We start from the raw sequence: 21,142 nt of genomic DNA on the forward strand, positions 1-21,142 counted from the left end.
TCTTATTGGAGTATTCAAGAAACATTATGCAGAGATCGCCTTTAGTTGACAAAAGGCAAATCCGCAGAAAAAGTAAAGATCAGGCCTGTAATCTCTTTCAAATAGTCCTGTCAGCAGGATGTCAGCTTCCATGAACAAGTCAGATGTTCACAGCAGGTAACAACCATTCACTCCAGCTTTTTCCATTTACAGTCTAAGTTCCGAAGGAGAACATTATAAGTAAATTTTCTATATTTTGGTTATCAGGATCCACAAACTAGACAGAATGCAGCCTGTTGTAAATGGGGGTGTATATATCGCTCATCTCTAGATACCACTACTGTAGATGTTATGTTTCCAGCAGTATTAATCTTTTATGGTGCAGTAAATAGGATTTATTGGCCCATCAAGATGTCACTGTTCACTTTTCATGGTCAAATAATTCAATGACATTTAACAAAACTTTTGGGAACTTTACAGATAGTTGGATTTGAGAACTTTACTCAGCAAAATAAATTAAGGATACCATAAAAAATTACAGTATGTCGGAAAGTCCCTACTTAATTTTTTTATGCATCGTATCCTGAAGTTTGTGGATTCTTTTTCACTGGTTCCATGATCCTGGGGGGAGGAGACAATATGCTATATGTAAATAAGGAATGTGTAATCCAAGGGTGGTGATGACTTATTTTAAAATACCCTTCGTGAACAATTTTTAGGGTTTTTATTTAGCCCCCTCTCTAGGGCTGAATAATTCATCCAAGATTTGCTTAGTAGGAGCTTCGTCAAATTTTCAAAGGATTTTGTTTAGGTCCAAATTTAAAGTTCAAAACTGATGTTGCTCCAATTGTTCTGGAATTAGTATATAGCCCATATGGTCCTCTAAAACGCAGATTTTTTTAAAAAAATTTAGTTTCCTAAATGTTTTAATTTTTTTTTACTTCTTTGTCGCCCATCCTCTATGCCCTCTAAGCGAATCAGAAAGGATTCAGAATGCTTTCTGTGCCTGAAAAGATGCCAGATTCGTATTGAAGCTACAAATCAAGTGTAACCCTCAACTATGACCAACCACATATGGCATTCCTACACACAAATAACATGAACAGCCAATTGATCTGAAAAAGGAACCACTGATTCTTCAACTAAAGTCCTTCACTACTCGGCAGAGAACAGAAGTGCTTTTGGATCAATGCTTTTACCACTTGCTAGACCAAAACATCTGATGAGTGCAGAAGTTTGGTGGTGGACCCTCATAAACTAGAGACTAATGGCAAATCAATCAAAATTTGTGGGAATCTAATTTAGGGTGGCCATAAATGTTAAACTGATGTAGGTTGATGGTTGAACATGGTGAGGTATCATCAATGATGCAGTCACATCTTGTACTTGATAGTCACCCATACGAGCTATGTATGTTCAAGAAGAATTGACCATTTTTCTGGGGAAGGTTTATAAACTCATTTTCATAAAATATTAGATTGTGAATTAGTGATCATCAGAAATACATTTTTGTCAACTTATTTCAAATTCTACCGTGATGATAGCGTTCTTGATCTTGTGGCCACTGAGGACAAGTCTACCCCACCACTGGTGTAAACAGTAAGAACAGAGGCTATTCCCTGGTGGCGGCACAGTGCAAAATTAAAAAGTTGCCACCAAGTATACACCTAATTACTGGGGATTGAGGCAGCTCTTCCAACTCTTCTGAGTAGGGAGTATCAAATAGGGAGAATGTGCACATCCATGGTCAACCCCAGCTCCACATAACATTGATATGTTATTGAAGACATTAATTGTGAGCATCATCATTTTTGCTGTTGTTTGTTGGGGAGGATCAATCAAAAAGACGAAAGTCAAGAAGGCCCAATGCACAAACGGTTTACCCCTAGGTCAGTTCGGGTCAATCTGGGAAAATAGTCAATTAGAGGAAACAAATCATACTGCATGTTTCCAAACTTAGCTAAACATCTAGATACAATAAGTGATTGTTACCACTAGATGTGGTCCGGCATCGAGTTTTCACAACTTCTTTATCCCTAAATCAATTGACCTGCTTAATAAGTTGATTGGTACCAATAGATCACAAACTATAACAAGCCGAACATTTTTACAACCCAACCAAGTAATATAGACCCTCAAGTTCCTTTCTAGTGTTCCTTTCTAATTGTATGCATTAATGCTAATTTACCTAAATGTTATACCATCCTTAGTCCGCTTGTACGAAGCAATTTCCTCCATGGGATCAATAAAGTTGTATTGTATTATATTTTACAGCCATTGTTGCACTGATTTGGCACGCCTGATTTTTTTTTTAATGTAACCCTCACCTTTCTGAGCAAATTTCCTCTACTGTGTGCCTTGTTTTGTCCATCTGACTCTAACGATATGAACATAGTGACATTAGAAGAAACAGAGGGCGAAAAAGAAGGAGCCAGAGAGAAAATTCCAAATATACCAGAATTAGTGAAGTACCACCTATTAAAGGATGCAAAAAGTTGGAGTCAATGGAAATGGTAAAAGGTTCCCATTGACTAGTTAACAACGTGGTAATCTATAATGCATTTCTGTGTGACAACTCCAATCTCCTTGACATTCACATCAGAAGGGAACATATGGGAAGATCAGCTGGGGAAGATGAAATAAGAACAAACACTTAGCCTGCTCTGGCTTCCAGTTCCCATACCGCTCCATTACTTATGATTATGGGCACCCAAACACAAGTTCCCATGACATGGGAGAAGTCTTGGAACACAAGTACCCCCAATCTAAACACTCGTCTCCTGAAAACAAGGGGACAACATATGAAGTGAAGACCTCTGTAAGACAGAGGTGACTGCTATGTGTGAGGATTCGAGTCATTGAATAAAGTTGGTCCAGTGAATGCCCACAACTTCGGACACAGGGTCCAAAACCAGAAGATATAATGCAACAAGGAGCCCAGGAGTCGGAGTGTGGTAAGTATGTGTTCCCTATCATTTCCCTCCACTCGGCAATGGCCCCTTGGGGGTTTAAAATTCATGGAAAATCACTTCAATGCATGTTAGTCTTCACTTCGTGCTCAGGTTTTGGCACCCCCCCATGGAAACACCCATGATTGGTGCTGGCGCCAAGTGCAAGTGATAACCGTGTTGACTAGTGGTTTTACCGGTGGGTGTTGGGGTATCCAAACCTGAACAGGTCCCCTCATGACTATTCATTACTTATAATGCTAATGTAGCCAATGGAGGAGCAGTGCTTTACCGTAAATCTTATATCTTGTTGGTAAAGCTTATTCCAGTGCCTGCATTACTTTACAGTTCCATGCACAACAAGCATGAACTAGATCCTCCTAACTAAATATTTGCATTCATTCAACCAAATAACCCCTATCAGATTTCAACCATGTATTAACAATAGGCTATCAATCACATCTACCTGATGTACAGCTCTTCTAATCTTCCACTTGAATCGATTACCCTCTGCCTCTAGCCCTAGGACTCCATGTGAACACCACTCTTGAAATGCTTTATTTGATTTATAATGGTCTCATCTTCTGGTTTATATAATTTTATAATAAAACTGATTTGTTTTTCGATAGCAACAATAAATCAGCTGTGCAGAGGCTCAGAGAAAACTAAATAACCAAGATCATAAAACATACTTAGGGATAAGCGGGAGAATAGAAAACAAATGGGTAGTTATATGACCTAAGGACATTCAAAATCTATATTAGGTCACGTGAGGGGAGATGAATATAAAAGATGAGGAATATCTGAGAAAAATCTGGAAAAGCTAGATTTTCACATTGGGAAGGGGCAATCAAAACTCAAACACTGTAAGTGTTTTGGTGGATTTTATTGCAGAACAAGACATCAAAATGACATCTTCTTCAGGAATCTAAGAACAGATGACTTTAAGATGATGAGTCAGGTCTATGGTGATTGGATACTTGTTCCTCATCCGTAAAGAGAAGGAATAGGAATTGGTTATGGTTGGATTTTTAGAAAATATTGGAAAATATTCAGACCCCTTTGCTCAGTATTGAGTAGAAGCTTTTGAGCTAGTACAGCCCGGAGTCTTCTCAGGAATGATCCCCTTAATTTGGGGATCCTCTGCTATTATTACCTGCAGATCCTCTTCAGTCCCTCAGGTTGGATGGTGAGTGTTGGTGGAAGCCATTTTCAAGTCTCTCCAGAGTTGCTCAATTGGGTTCAGATCCGGGCCGGTGCTTTGTTATTTTTGCTGTGTGCTTAAGGCCATTGTCTTGTTGGAAGGTGAACCTTGGGCCCGTCTGAGGTCCAGAGCACTATGGAAGAGATTCACATCCAGGATATCTCTGTCCTTAGCCACTTTTATCTTCCCTTCAATTGCAACCAGTCCTCCTCTCCCAGCAGCTGAAAAACACCCCTGTAGCATGTCGCTGCCACCACCATTTTTCACTGTTGGGATTGTATTTAGCAGGTGATGAGCAGGGCCTGGTGTTCTCCAAACACTTGGTACACTCTATCATAAAGCCCCAACTGGTGAAGGTCTGCAGTGATAGTTGACTTTGTGGAACTTTCTCCCATCTGCTAACTTCTAACTTCACCATTGGAGCTTGGCCAAAGTGATCTTGAGGTTCTTCTATACCTCTCTCACCAATGCTCTTCTACCATGATTGCTTAGTTTGGCTGGATGGACAGGCCGAGGAAGAGTTGTGGACATACCAAACATTTTAAATTTAAAGATTGTGGAGGCCACTATGCTCTTAGGAACCTTGAGTGCTGCAGAAATTCTTTAGTAACCTTGGCAATCTGTGCCTTGGCAAAAATTCTGTCTCCCAGCTGCTTGGGAAGTGCCTTAGACCTTATGATTCACATGTGCCCTGACATGCACTGTGACTGTGAGCTGTGAGGTCTTATATAGACAGGTGTGTGCCTTTCCTTATTGAGTCCAATCAGTTTATTTAAATGTAGCTGGATTCTAATGATATTCAAAAGTAAATGGACAGAATTTGAGTTAAATATGAGTGTCACAGCAAAGGGTCTGAATACTTATGATATTGTGATATTTCACTTTTTCTTGAGCAAAAAAAAAAACTTTTGGCCAATTGACTGCAATGAAACAAAGAGAGAAAAATTTAAATGGCTCCGAATACTTTCCACTCGCATTGTATGATTCTCTAATCACGTGCCACTTTCTGTTCTGTAGAGATCACTTCTGAGCACTCATCTTTTTATCATCCATTAACATCTGTCTATAGTTACAAGCTCTCCTCCACCACCTCCATGCCCACATACAGACTAAAACTCTCTGGTCTCCAGAATACAAATTCCCAGCTGCTGTGGGACAATATGGCTTCCACCATAATACCATATATAAAATGGATTAAAATCACTTAAATTTTATTATTAATAGGGCTTCTCTAAAATGCAGCAAACACCTCTTTTCGTGGGGATTTTATTTTTCCTATTTTAACCTTTGTTCTTTGCTTAAGCCTACAGTTGTGATATTTTATTTATTATGCTGACTTTTTCTCATCTATGGATTATACGCCATATGTCCATGATAATAACCTACAGTTTGTATGCTATTCATAGCATTTATTATTGCTGCACCCCCTCATCTTTATATTAGGAACAACAGATACCCCCCTTCACGGTCATTATCAGTACAGAAATAACTGCAGTATCGCTACACCTGTTGTTTATACAGAATTCCCAGAAAGAGGAGGCAGAAGACAATCCTAACCGGAATGGTAGGTAACGACAATACATGGTTAGAAAACTTTTATCTCGGTCCCTCCAGACAATTCTTCTTGTTGCCGAACCTTTAATCTTTTCCAAAAGAACATTGTGCAAACCAAATGTAGTCCATGGGAATTTTGTTAAAACAAGATCCCAAGCCCTGTTACATGTTGTTTCCTTGACTTTCAAAAAAAAAAAAAAGTACAGCTGCTGTTCTAAAACTAGCCTCGGTCTACAGTCCTGGTGGTCTATGTGCCGTGTATCGACTGTAGCTACAGACAAACCCAAAAATGGGAAAATCCAATTCACAAATTTATTTTATTTAAGTCGTTGGTTGAATGAACTAATCCATCAATCCTATAGGAATTCTAACAACCCTATAGGAAAAAGACCTAATGGTTCCTATGGGACTGCAACCCAAAACAGTCAATGGTGTTGATTTGTAACAAAAAGTGGGTAGTGCTGTTAGGGGAGGAATGATGATATCCTCCTTTAGTGTGCGTTGGTTGTGTGTTTCAAATTAGTTAAAAGCATGTGTGCACGTCGCAAGGAATCATTCAGACAACTGCTGATTCAAGTCTCACTCATGCTACCATCGCCCTGGGCAAATCAGCACTGCGCAAGTTTTAGTTGTTCTATCAGTCTATATAGAAAAGCTGGAAAAAAGTAGAAAAGGAGGAGCATACAAAGCATAACATATCAGACATCTTGGGTCTTGATTGGAGAGTTTTCTGCTGTCTCATGCTGGCGTCACCATAGGGAATTCCTGAAATTCCTCAGCCTCAAAATTTTAGGTGCGGTCTACGATGTCGTTGCCATCTTAAAATGTATTCTATGTTACAGTGCTTTTTGGAAAATAAGGCAAGTAGAAATGACAGGATTTGATCTGTCAGCTAGGTTTACATTAACAGTGCTATCCAAATCACTGCATTAGGATGCAGACCCTGGCTCTGATGGCTTCTTAAAGGACCAGCATTGGTGTCTCAACGAATATCAGTGCTCACCTGGAGCTAGATAAACCTGCATGCTATTTCCTCGCTGCCTATGCAAAGGCAGTGTAATCCTTCTGTATAGTGTGGTCATCCAACTTATGACCCTTGGCTTCTTCAATGACTACGATGCTGGTCTATAATCCTCTGTGTACGATTGCAATATGATTATTGAACCTGTGCTGTCTACTTCTAGCATTCTCATGTTGCATGACATGGCTTGTTCATAGCCTTCCTTACCATACAATTACTGGTTCCTTCACTGTCACAAATCAGTATCTCTGTTTCCGGGACCAGCTGCTATCCAAACCAGGGCCACCACAAGAAGCAGAGCCTTGTGATCTCATTACAGCGCAGACCAGAACTATGTTTAGAGGTGAAAACTACTGGAGAAGAACTCCATGGATAACGCCCTCAGTGGTCGTCCAAAGTCAACCCCAGAAAGCCTGACTACAGACACCAAGAATCGGATGAGAGTATGGGTGGAGGCTTGTGGGGATGCAGTTGAGCTGGGCAGCTGTAAATAACCTTGCTGCAAGAGACATGATCAAGAGTGTAGCAAGTGCTTGGCTGCCTAATGACAGACAAGTTCCTTTTCCAATGGTTGGAGTTGTAGGAACCTCTGATTCCTAGGAACACTGACTAAGATTAATTACAAGCCAAGAAAAGGAACAAACCAGACGCAAAACTAGACAAACCTGAGACACATTGGGGCACATTTACTTACCCGTCCCTGACGCGTTCCCCGTTGTGCATTGTCCGACCGGAATGCACATTTGCCGTGATTCACTAAGATCGTGCGCCCGATATCCTGCATGTGTCCCTTCCCCACTCAGGTCCGACTGAGTTCACCTTCTTCTTCCTGGTGCATGTGAGTGCTTGTTCTTGCGACACAATTTAAATATTAAATCCCGTACTCAGTCCGAATCAGTCTGCCCCCGATTTCTGTTGCATGAAAGCTGGCGCCGCTGCGACAAAATCCGATCTCGTGCGACACAATCGCCTTCTAAATACCTGTCCCAGCAGCGCAAATTCCAAAAACATTGGGAAGTCAGACAGAAATGCGATCCGCGGACCCTTAGTAAATGAGCCCCATTAGGATTAATGTCCCCCCTGGTGTTCCCAAGTATAGCACAATAATGACATAAATTCCAAAAATCATTTCTGCATCATAAATAATAATGATAGCATTTATCAGATAAATAATTATTCCAGAATATACAATAATTTTTGATGCGCATTTATTGAATATCTATAGCCACCGAAAAAACAGACTCAATTACAGTCAATGGTTAATTCTCACTGATTTGTTTTGAAATAGTTTATGTTTGAGATGACAAATATGTCCAAAACAATCACATAAACTGAGTATGTCCTGTGCTATAATATAAGCCTGTAGTCACCATGAATCATGCAGGACGGCAGATGTACTCGAGTAACACTACGAAAATACAAGAAAACTGTCTATAGTAAACAAGTTACTGATAATCTGCCAAATAATGAAGATGGGAAAACAATCTCACATACAGGTCCTGGTACTTCTCATCTATCCACATTGATACTGGGCTACATAACTGTAGACTAGAGACACATAAACTGGCACTAGGAAGGTGCCCCAGACCCCTGGTAAGCGCCAGATCTATCTTCTGATAAATCCCCATTGGCAGCTGCAGTGCGCCAGGTCTTCTCTAACCCAGAATTGCGCTTTATGCTGCGCCTGAACTGGCAGAGACTACAGACAGCGTGCTGGTGCAGAACAGGACAGCACCACGCCGGCATAGACTGTGCCCTGCTTCATACTAGATAGATAATAGATAGATAGATAGATAGATAGATAGATAGATAGATAGATAGATAGATAGATAGATAGATATGAGATAGATAGATAGATAGATAGATAGATATGAGATAGATAGATAGATAGATAGATAGATAGATAGATAGATAGATAGATATTAGATAGATGATAGATAGATATTAGATATAATGGGCCACATTTATCACTTTTGTGCGCCTAAGTGTAGTAGTTGCGCCTAAATTCTGGCGCACTGTTTTGTCAGAATTATCACAAGCTACAACCATCTGTGATAAGTATATTTTCTGCCTCTTATTAATCACTTTACTTTAACACAGTTTAGGCGCAGTTAAGGCGCAATGTTAGATTCGGGCACTTACATGTGATCCTGCTACAAGCTCCTCCCTGCTTCTCCCACATCCCAGAATGGAGATAACACTCACAGCAGCACCCAGGTGTGTGACACCCAGCACCCAGTGACCTCCTCAGCAGTGGCTTCTCCTGGAGGGGATCCCCATTGCTGGTCTCCTGCTGCACCCCTGTAATTCTGCACAATATCCCCCTCAGACACTGTGCAGAATTACATGGGGGACACTTGTTTGTAGTATCTGCAAGCTTCTGCAAACGTGTGCAAACTTCTCCTCTCTCTTGCTTTGAGCTCAGGTTTTGCAGAATATTTTGTAAATAGAAGGTGATGAACTGTAAATAGAGTCTGCAGCTCCTGTCTGTAATGTATCTAATTGTATCTATTATATGTTCCAGTGTCTGGCTGAGCTTTGCTGATAGAAATTAGCTGTTCTGCAAAGGGGCTCAGTGCTTTCTTCTCAGATAACGCCACCTTCGGGCTGGAGTGTTTTTGCGCCCGTTTTTGCGCCTAAATGCAAAAGTCGCACGTGATGAATATCATTAGGCGCAGCAAAACATCTGGAATTGAACGATAGATGAGGGAAAGGTGGTTATTTTTGCTGCGCGGCTAATTTGACGTTTAATCGCAAAAATGGCGCAAAAACGGTGCGCCTAAACGAAAAGGCGCAAAAACAACAGAAAAAACAAGTGATAAATGTGGCCCATAGATAGATAGATAGATATGAGATGATAGATAGATGGATAGATAGATAGATAGATAGATAGATAGATAGATAGATAGATAGATAGATAGATGATAGATATGAGATGATAGATAGATAGATAGATAGATATGAGATAGATAGATAGATAGATAGATAGATAGATAGATAGATAGATATGAGATAGATAGATGATAGATAGATAGATAGATAGATAGATAGATAGATAGATAGATAGGAGATAGATAGATTTGAGATAGATAGATAGAAAGATGATAGCTAGATAGATAATAGATAGATAGATAGATATATGATAGATAGATAGATAGATAGATAGATAGATAGATATATGATAGATAGATAGATAGATAGATAGATAGATAGATAGATAGATATTAGATAGATAGATAGATAGATAGATAGATAGATAGAAGATAGATAGATAGATAGATATGAGATAGATAGATAGATAGATAGGAGATAGATAGATAGATAGATAGATAGATAGATAGATAGATAGATAGATAGATATTAGATACATAGATAGATAGATAGATAGATAGATATGAGATAGATTGATAGATAGATAGATAGATAGATAGATGATAGATAGATGATAGATAGATAGATAGATGATAGATAGATAGATAGATAGATAGATAGATAGATAGATAGATAGATAGATAGATAGATATGAGATAGATAGATAGATAGATATGAGATAGATAGATAGATTTGAGATAGATAGATAGATAGATAGATAGATAGGAGATAGATAGATAGATAGATTTGAGATATATAGATAGATAGATAGATAGGAGATAGATAGATAGATAGATAGATAGGATATAGATAGATAGATAGATAGATAGATAGATAGATATGAGATAGATAGATGATAGATAGATAGATAGGAGATAGATAGATAGATATGAGATAGATAGATAGATAGATAGATAGATAGATAGATAGATAGATAGATAGATATGAGATAGATAGATATGAGATAGATAGATAGATAGATATGAGATAGATGATAGATAGATATGAGATAGATAGATAGATATGAGATAGATAGATAGATAGATAATAGATAGATAGATAGATAATAGATAGATAGATAGATAGATGGACAGACAGACAGATAGTGCCACATTTATCACTTTTGTGCACCTAAGTGTAGTAGTTGCGCCTAAATTCGGGCGCACTGTTTCCCCAGAATTATCACAAGCTACAACCATCTGTGATAAGTATATTTTCTGCCTCTTATTAATCACTTTACTTTAACACAGTTTAGGCGCAGTTTTGGCGCAGTTTAGGCGCAATGTTAGATTCGGGCACTTACATGTGATCCTGCTACAAGCTCCTCTCTGCTTCTCCCACAGCCCAGAATGAAGATAACACTCACAGCAGCACCCAGGTGTGTGACACCCTGCACCCAATGACCTCCTCAGCAGTGGCTTCTCCTGGAGGGGATCCCCCAGTGCTGGTCTCCTGCTGCACCCCTGTAATTCTGCACAATATCCCCCTCAGACACTGTGCAGAATAACATGGGGGACACTTGTTTGTAGTATCTGCAAGCTTCTGCAAACTTGTGCAAACTTCTCTTGCTCTTGCTGTGAGCTCAGGTTTTGCAGAATATTTTGTAAATAGAAGGTGATGAACTGTAAATAGAGTCTGCAGCTCCTGTCTGTAATACCTGAGTGAAGTTGCCCCCCCCACCTTGTTCAAATCAAACAAAATTGGTGTCAAATGTTTGTGCTACGTTTGTGCTGGTTTGTGCAGCAGAAATTTTCGTTTGTGCCGCTATCGTTTTTAAGATTTTAATGAAAGTTTCCAGAGGTCATCAGAGGTCAACCAGCCCCCCCCCACATTGCCCAAATCAAACAAAACTGGTGCCGAACAATTCTGCTACGTTTGTGCTGGTTTGTGCTGCGCAAATTTTTGTTTGTGCTGCTTTTGTTTTGAATATATGAACAAAAATTTAAAGTTCAAAAGTTCAACCAGCCCCCCCACATTAACCGAATCAAACAAAACTGGTGTCAAATGTTAGTGCTACGTTTGTGCTGGTTTGTGCAGCAAAAATTTTTGTTTGTGCCGCTATAATTTTTAAGGTATGTTCAGGTGTTTGAGGTGTCTAGGATGAACTGGTAAAAAACAAACCTAGTGACACTTCCCTGGTTTGATCACCAGGGGGAGCTGGCAAACACATTGTACTTTGGAAGAAATGAACTCTGATGACCTCTGCAAAAAAGTATGAATATATTAAAAATGATAGCGGCACAAACGAAAATTTTTGCTGCACAAACCAGCACAAACGTAGCACTAACATTTGACACCAGTTTTGTTTGATTCGGTTAATGTGGGGGGGCTGCTTGAACTTTTGAACTTTAAATTTTTGTTCATATATTCAAAACAAAAGCAGCACAAACAAAAATTTGTGCAGCACAAACCAGCACAAACGTAGCAGAATTGTTCGGCACCAGTTTTGTTTGATTTGGGCAATGTGGGGGGGCTGGTTGACCTCTGATGACCTCTGGAAACTTTCATTAAAATCTTAAAAACGATAGCGGCACAAACGAAAATTTCTGCTGCACAAACCAGCACAAACGTAGCACAAACATTTGACACCAATTTTGTTTGATTTGAACAAGGTGGGGGGGCCAACTTCACTCAGGTGTCTGTAATGTATCTAATGTATCTATTATATGTACCAGTGTCTGGCTGAGCTGTGCTGCTAGAAATGAGCTGTTCTGCAAAGGGGCTCAGTGCTTTCTTCTCAGATAACGCCACCTTCGAGCTGGAGTGTTTTTGCGCCCGTTTTTGCGCCTAAATGCAAAAGTCGCACGTGATGAATATCATTAGGCGCAGCAAAACATCTGGAAATGAACGATAGATGAGGGAAAGGTGGTTATTTTAGCTGCGCGGCTAATTTGACGTTTAATCGCAAAAACGGTGCGCCTAAACGAAAAGGCGCAAAAACAACAGAAAAAACAAGTGATAAATGTGGCCCATAGTGTAACTAGGAGAGGCAGGACCCCAGAGCGAACTTCTAAGTGGCCCCACTAACCCCTTAAAAATATACATACAGTAAATACACGCCATATATACATACATACATAATATACACATATTACATATATACATACATCGGAACTGTATATTTTATTTTAACTCCAGACAAAAATTTTTTGGTCTCTGTGACAATTGGATTTTAAAAATGTTGAATTGTCATGAGAACCAGAATTTACAATGAAGCAATGTCAGACATCTTCAATAACTGTTATAGCTGATCATTGCATCCTAAGGCTAAAGTGCAGTACATTACCAACATCCAGAGGTCCGTTTGTAACTAAAGGTTGTATGTAAGTCGGGTGTTCTTAAGTAGGGGAGCGCCTTTATATACCAAAGATAGTATAAGTTTTTAGACAGAACCCTAAAAACAAATTGACATAATATTCTGAGAGACAACGTTATACTTTTTAGCTTTGTTTTATGTAAATGAGGCAGAGCGGTAGCACCTCCCACATGTATCCCGGGCTCTAATCCCAGGAGCTCTCATGTGTCCAATATCAATAAACCTTTGGACAACATTGCACAAACCGTGCGCTCGTCTTGTGTAGAATGATCCGGCTTCTCGTGGGTGAGGAGGCAGATGTGTCCGGGCCAGGACGTTACACAACCAGACAGCAAATTACACAAAGGGTCATGGGGAGAGAGGCTGAGGGGTGGGATATGTGGGGGGGGCAGAGTAGTAATCCCTAATACCACACAGTCTGTGGCTCAGGAGGAGAACAGGGACCACTGAAAAGTCCTGGTCCTCACCCCATCCCGCAGACATCATTAACTATTAGTAAGAAAAATTTGTAATATTTGTTTACAGAGAGAAAAAAACTTATTTTACTCCTTTTATTGGGATTTTTCCTACTCCTCTCATCCTGCATTGATGTCACAGTACAGGGATAATACACACAGTGATGTCACAGTACAGGATAATACACACAATGATGTCACAGTACAGGGATAATACACACAGTGATGTCACAGTACAGGGATAATACACACAGTGATGTCACAGTACAGGATAATACACACAATGATGTCACAGTACAGGGATAATACACACAGTGATGTCACAGTACAGGATAATACACACAGTGATGTCACAGTACAGGGAAAATACACACAGTGATGTCACAGTACAGGATAATACACAATGATGTCACAGTACAGGGATAATACATACAGTGATGTCACAGTACAGCGATAATATACAGTGATGTCACAGTACAGAGATAATACACACAGTGATGTCACAGTACAGGGATAATACACACAGATGTCACAGTACAGGATAATACACAATGATGTCACAGTACAGGGATAATACATACAGTGATGTCACAGTACAGCGATAATATACAGTGATGTCACAGTACAGAGATAATACACACAGTGATGTCACAGTACAGGGATAATACACACAGATGTCACAGTACAGGATAATACACAATGATGTCACAGTACAGGGATAATACATACAGTGATGTCACAGTACAGCGATAACATACAGTGATGTCACAGTACAGGGATAGCACACAGAGTGATGTCACAGTACAGGGATAATACATACAGTGATGTCACAGTACAGCGATAATATACACAATGATGTCACAGTACAGGGATAGCACACAGAGTGATGTCACAGTACAGGATAATACACACAGTGAAGTCACAGTACAGTATAATACACACAGTGATGTCACAGTACAGGGGTAATACACACAGTGATATCACAGTACAGGGATAATACACACAGTGATGTCACAGTACAGGGATAATACACATAGTAATGTCACAGTACAGGGATAATACACACAGTGATGTCACAGTACAGGGATAATACATACAGTGATGTCACAGTACAGGGATAATACACATAGTAATGTCACAGTACAGGGATAATACACACAGTGATGTCACAGTACAGGGATAATACACACAATGATGTCACAGTACAGGATAATACACACAGTGATGTCACAGTACAGGGATAGTACACACAGTGATGTCACAGTGCAGGGGTAATATACACAGTGATGTCACAGTACAGGGATAGCACACAGAGTGATGTCACAGTACAGGGATAATACACATAGTAATGTCACAGTACAGGGATAATACACACAGTGATGTCACAGTACAGGGATAATACACACAATGATGTCACAGTACAGGATAATACACACAGTGATGTCACAGTGCAGGGGTAATATACACAGTGATGTCACAGTGCAGGGGTAATATACACAGTGATGTCACAGTACAGGGATAATACACACAGTGATGTCACAGTACAGGGATAATACACACAATGATGTCACAGTACAGGATAATACACACAGTGATGTCACAGTGCAGGGGTAATATACACAGTGATGTCACAGTACAGGGATAATACACACAGTTATGTCACAGTACAGGGATAATACACTCAGTGATGTCATAGTTCAGATATAATAAATACAGTGATGTCACAGTACAGGGATGATACACACAGTGATGTCACAGTACAGGGATAATACACACAGTGATGTCACAGTACAGGGATGATACACACAGTGATGTCACAGTGCAGGGATGATACACACAGTGATGTCACAGTACAGGGATAATACACACAGTGATGTCACAGTACAGGGATAATACACACAGTGATGTCACAGTACAGAGATAATACACACAGTGATATCACAGTAGAAGGACAATATACACAGTGATGTCACAGTACAGGGACAATATACACAGTGATGTCACAGTGCAGGAACAGTACACACAAAGGATTAATGCACACCATTATAACTAGTTTAAAATTTATGCACACAATTGTGCGTACAGATGTGCTTATGACTCTTATATATAAGTGCTCCCTATGGATGAGCTGATTGTAGCTCCATAGTGGCTTCTCTGCCTACTGTGCTTGTAGGTGACATCTATTGTTGAAGTCTATGGAAAGGAGAGGAGGGAGGTGGATAGAGGATGCTGCAGATAATAGTAAGTTTTATATTACTCTACTGGCTTCATTCACATCATCATCTGCTGGTCAGAACTTCTCTATTATTTAGTAAAGAGTATTTCTAAGTGTGATTGATGAGCACAATTTCCAATTTTCTTCTTATGTTGTTATATGAGAGACGTCATAACTAGAGATGAGCGGACCCAACGTTACGTCCAGGTTCTGTTGCTATCGCTGATGTCGGCCATGAGATCTGGCTGTGACATCCCTGTGCTTTGACAGGGTCTCTCCCTGGCCAATCATAGCCATGGCTAGTTATTATTGGCGCCAATTTGACAGATTGGTCGTTCAGCCGACAATCCAGCCATATGTCCTGGTGGTACAGGGGAATTTCTGGCTTTAGCAGCTACTCTCCAGCTACTATCTCAGGGACAGTGAAAGTCATTTATTCCCAGGAGATTAATAATCCTGGATATGTGATGGTCGCAGATATTCCTTAGATATTTTGAGTAGATAATATGTGATGTGAAATTTTAAAAACAAAAAAATTCCTCACAAGGGAACTTTAGAAAGACATTACATCACCTGCATACATTACTGAGCATGTACTATAAGAGCAAGAGGGACCTACACCGGGAGACTAGGGAGTTATCAGGATCATAGAGAATGGCATTTACAGCTCCTCCTGCTCTATAACATGTAACCTGCAGATAGGACACTATGTGCAATCTACTCAGCTTCTACTGCTCTGTAATGTACTGCCTGTAGATAGGATGCTACATAGAATCTGCTCACCTTCTCCTGCTCTATAACATGCTGCCTGTAGATAGGATGCTACATACGGTAGAATCTGCTCACCTTCTCCTGCTCTATAACATGCTGGCTGCAGATGGGATGCTACATAGAATCTGCACACCTTCTCCTGCTCTATAACATGCCTGGAGATAGGATGCTACATAGAATCTGCTCACCTTCTCCTGCTCTACAACATGCTGCCTGCAGATAGGATGCAACATCGAATCTGATCACCTTCTCCTGCTCTATAACATGCTGCCTGCAGATAGGATTCTAGATCGAATCGTATCACCTTCTCCTGCTCTATAACATGCTGCCTGCAGATAGGATGCCACATAGAATCTGTTAACCTTCTTCTGCTCTATAACATGGCTGCAGAAAGGATTCTACATAAAATCTGCTCATCTTCTCCTGCTGCTCTCCTTCTCATGCGGCCTGCAGATACAATGCTATATGGAATCTGTTTACCTTCCCCTGCTCTATAACATGCTGCCTGCAGATAGGACACTATGTACAATCTGCTCAGCTCCTCCTGCTCTATAACAAGCTGCCTGCAGATAGGGCACTATGTACAATCTGCTCAGCTCCTCCTGCTCTATAACATGCTGCCTGCAGATAGGACACTATGTAAAGTCTGATCTTGGGACACATACTGTACAATGGGACACATTTAATAGTTTTTGCGACTGAAAATAAAGTGTAAACCTCTTGCACATGTATTTATAAAGTGTCTGTGCCAGTATTGTATCGCGGCTGCACTGTGCCCGACATACCACAAAATTTTGCACATAAAGGGGCGTTCTGTTTGGACCGTTCGACACATTTATTTCTGCGACCTGACAGAATTGTTTTCCACTGTCTTTGGTAATGGTGCACCAAAAAAAATTTAAGGTACCCTTTCTGATCAGTGCAGGGGTCGCCAGATTTATGAACACCGGGCGATAGTTTCGATGAATCTGGCGCCCCCTGCACATTCCACAGGCAAACTGCACATAGTACACACCGCACTAGTTTTGATAAATGTGCAATGTGCTTCCCATGTAAAACTTTATAATAGTCACTGTAGGTCATTTACTAAGGGCCCGAATCACGTTTTTACGGCGGGTTACCCAAATTTTTCCGTTTTGCGCCGATTTTCCCTGAATTGCCCCAGGTTTTTGCCGCACGTGATCGGATTGTGGCGCCTCGGCGCCAGCATGCACGCGACGGAAATCGGGGGGCGTGGCCGAATGGAAACCCGACAGATTCGGAGAACCCATCGCATTTAAAAAGAAAAAAGTGTTGCTTGACACGCGCTTACCTACACCCACGATAGGACAGTGAACTTCAGTGCATTCCGATGGACTTCAGCGCAGCAGCGACACCTAGTGGACGTCGGAGGAACTGCCTTAGTGAATCGCCGGAAGACCCGAATCCTCCACAGAGAACGCGCCGCTGGACCGCGAATAGACTGGGTAAGTAAATCTGCCCCACTATGTAATAATGAACGGAAATAAGGATGCAGCGGAGGCACATCCGGATGTATAGTGAAGATGCTGGGACCCCCTTGGTCATTTACACATCCCACTACTACATGTATATGGCGGCCTGTCAGCTGTCACGCTATTCCCCGCAGCCTCGGTACATCCAGCCGATATGTTATTCTCCACCACAATGTGACTCACAAAGTATTAAGACCTGCTGAGGGTAGCGTGCACATTACATACAGGGGATTGGAGAAATCCTATGGAACGGCTCCGTTTTCCCTGTGATGTTGTGTTGTTAATACTCTTAAAGTACTTTGCATATATTTTTTTTTTGCAAATAAAAGGATTAACATTTTCTCGGCGTAAGTATACGGAATATTTCATCAACTTATTTACCTCCTAATTCTGTGCCCACCGGATTGTGTGAGCGGCACAGCCGCCCGCGCTGACATTTGCCTTATTATATCATTTATTTATAAGCCATTTCCTACTAAGTCCATGCAATATTAAAGAGATCTGTGTAATAGGATGAATATCTTATATAGAACCGGTTACCGGCCGTCACAATCAGGACATGGGAAAATAATTATGTAACGATTATTTAAAATACAGTCATCATCTTCTTAAAGGAAATCTAACATCAAGATCCATCATGATAAACCAGGGGGGCACTTACTCATAGATCCAGGCACTGTGACTGTGGTAATCTTCTTATATTTGTTATCCATGGCCTCCTTCTTTCTAAAATCAATTTTACAATGATGAGAATGAGCCAGAAAGGCTCTGGGGCTGTTGCCAGAGCCCCTTCATGTTATGGCTTCAAAGGCTGTTATACTGTCTCACAACTCCCCTACTCCCTCTTCACTTCCCCTTCCCTCTGCCTGATGCAGAGGAAGTTTCAGCACACAGTACTCTGCACAATGTAACAGCCTGTGAAGCTGCAGCAGGGAGGTGCTCCAGTGATGCCACACAGAGCACTTCTGGCTCATAAGCATAATTTTTAAAGTTGATTTTAGAAGGAAGGAGGCCATGGATAACACATATAAGTAGATGACCACAGTCACGGTGCCTGGATCTTTGAGTAAGTGTCCCTGGTTTATCATGATGGAAGATTCCTTTTAATTTTTGGTGTAAATACACTTGATAAATTGTAGCAGCGCTGACTTTGGGGGGAATTTCTTATCATAGTTTCGTCAGCTTTCTGGCGTACAAATCTCTCACAATTGTATAAACGTTTTTTACTTCTGCCTACTTACCTCGGATTTATCATGTAAATGCAGATTTATAAAGTGTAACATTGCAAAAAAGTCACAAATTTAAGCACAAATTCACTCCAGTCTCCTCTTGGCGTAGAAAACACTTAGGACTTAGATGCTTGTGCTTAAATTTACAAATTTATGCAAGTTGCAGGAATGCCCCACGTGCCGGACCACGGCTTGAGTCCCGTCACACCCACTTGGCGTGGAGGTTGTGCAAGGGGGAAAAAAGTCACAGTTCCTGCCCGTGCTCCAGGAATTATGACTATTTCAGGGCTGGTATACAAAAAAATAGGCCCGATAAATCTCCCCCTTTTATATACCAGGGGCACATTAATCATTAGTGCGCCAGTTTTTTTTTATGCTTTGCCCCTATCCTCAGATCATAGTGGGTTTGATAAATCTTGCACATAAGGCCCCGAGGGTCTGCAGCAACTTTTCCGCTTTTTAAGCGTAAAAATTTGTAAAAAGCAATTCATTTTTATGCACAGCCCACACCAACGTCTTTTCTACGCCCAGCGTTTTCTTTATGATCAATGTTATGTAACTTTTTAGGAGCAAAATAATTGTAAATTAAAAGGGGTATTGCCATCTGGGCATTTACATTTAATTTAATTCATGTGCCACATGTAAACATTACTTCAATTTGATTTTATTAAACAAAATGTTCCTGTGTGAAGATAATTTCTCATAAATGTAAGCCATGTTGTCCCTTAGAAAAGAGATGGCTTCCTTGGATACGACCACCTCACATTTTGGCTATTGAGTCCTACCTGACCACCTGGATTCAGTGATCATTACTACAGGACGGCTGTAGGACATGCAGTAACTCCCAGACATTTCATTTACAAACACCTTTTTTGTATCTTTGTGCAATCACTCCAGCAGAGGTGGTCGTATCCAAGCACACAGTCTTGTTTCTAAGGGACCATATGACTACATTTATGCGAAATTATCTTCACACAGGTAAATTTTTAATAACATCTAATTGAAGAAATGTATATATATAGCAGATTAATAAAATTGAATGTGAATGCTGAGACGAGAATACCCCTTTATGTGCCAACATCCAGAAAAAAGGAGCAAACCAGTCTTATTAGCACTCACAAACTCCTGGGTGTGCATGAAACAATTTCAAATAATGTGCAAAGAAGGTGCAAAAATACAACTGAAAAAAACTTCATCCAAGTAACATTAATACCAAACCCTATATATATATATATAACTGTCTAAGTGACTATTATGAGCATAAAGCTCTAAAGGATCAAAGAACACAGTCAGCACTGCTACATCTCCATAGAGAAGTGAAGTGGAGATGGATAACATCATGAATAGTGTATAATCCGCCGGTGAGAGAGGGAAGTTTTGCACTTACACTTCTGTAGCGTTTTTGGGGATATCCTTGGGGACATGTTCCACATCTCTTCCCTGACAGATGTAGACGCTGCTGGAATAGTGACATCCACAAGAAGGGTATAAGAGAGCCAGCGCATAGAGGTAACACAGGAGCCTCATAGCTGCACACAGGACAGGGGCGTCCGGCTCTCCCATTCACACCGACTGATCCCTAGCAATGAGTTAAGTCCGCCTTCAGACCCAGCCAAGCCCTGAAGTGCTGAGTAAATTATTCACTTCGTACAATACTATTTAGCAAACCCCAGTCCTGGTGGCAAGTGTGTGACAGTTTTCAATAAAAACATAATATAAAAAAAAAAATAATAATAATTTATTCCGGCAAACAATGACCTTGATACAAGCGTCCAGAGATTAGCCGCATACTTTACACCGAGAACCGCGATGGAAACATAGGAATTTTTCTTTCCAGATTCCAGTTTGTTTATCTGGAGTGTCAGATGTCCTTGTGTTTCCTGCCAGCGTTTTATATGTGACTGTTAAAGGGACATTTATGTGATCAGTGATAATGGGAGGAAGACTTTATTATGTACCTTCCATGGAATATGTAATCATTTCAAAGGAAATGATTGGAAATAACATACAATTTTCCGATATGATTTCTGCATCAATTCCTCGCGGTTTTCTAGATAATTGTATAGGAAGCTTCACTGTTTACTTC

General features: G+C 40.5%; 1 protein-coding gene across 3 annotated transcripts in view; it reads right to left on the minus strand.

Moving 5' to 3' along the window:
• Window positions 1–20,729, minus strand: part of FSHR (follicle stimulating hormone receptor) — a 97,696-nt gene extending 76,967 nt beyond the window's left edge. For all 3 annotated transcript variants that reach the window (XM_072140333.1, XM_072140332.1, XM_072140331.1), the window contains exon 1: window positions 20,444–20,729. In XM_072140333.1, coding sequence (XP_071996434.1) covers window positions 20,444–20,619 — 176 coding nt within the window. In that variant the 5' untranslated portion in view covers window positions 20,620–20,729. The remainder of the gene's footprint in view (window positions 1–20,443) is intronic.
• Window positions 20,730–21,142: the final 413 nt, after the last annotated feature.

This window comes from Engystomops pustulosus, chromosome 3 (assembly GCF_040894005.1).
Source record: "Engystomops pustulosus chromosome 3, aEngPut4.maternal, whole genome shotgun sequence".
Taxonomy (NCBI): domain Eukaryota; kingdom Metazoa; phylum Chordata; class Amphibia; order Anura; family Leptodactylidae; genus Engystomops; species Engystomops pustulosus.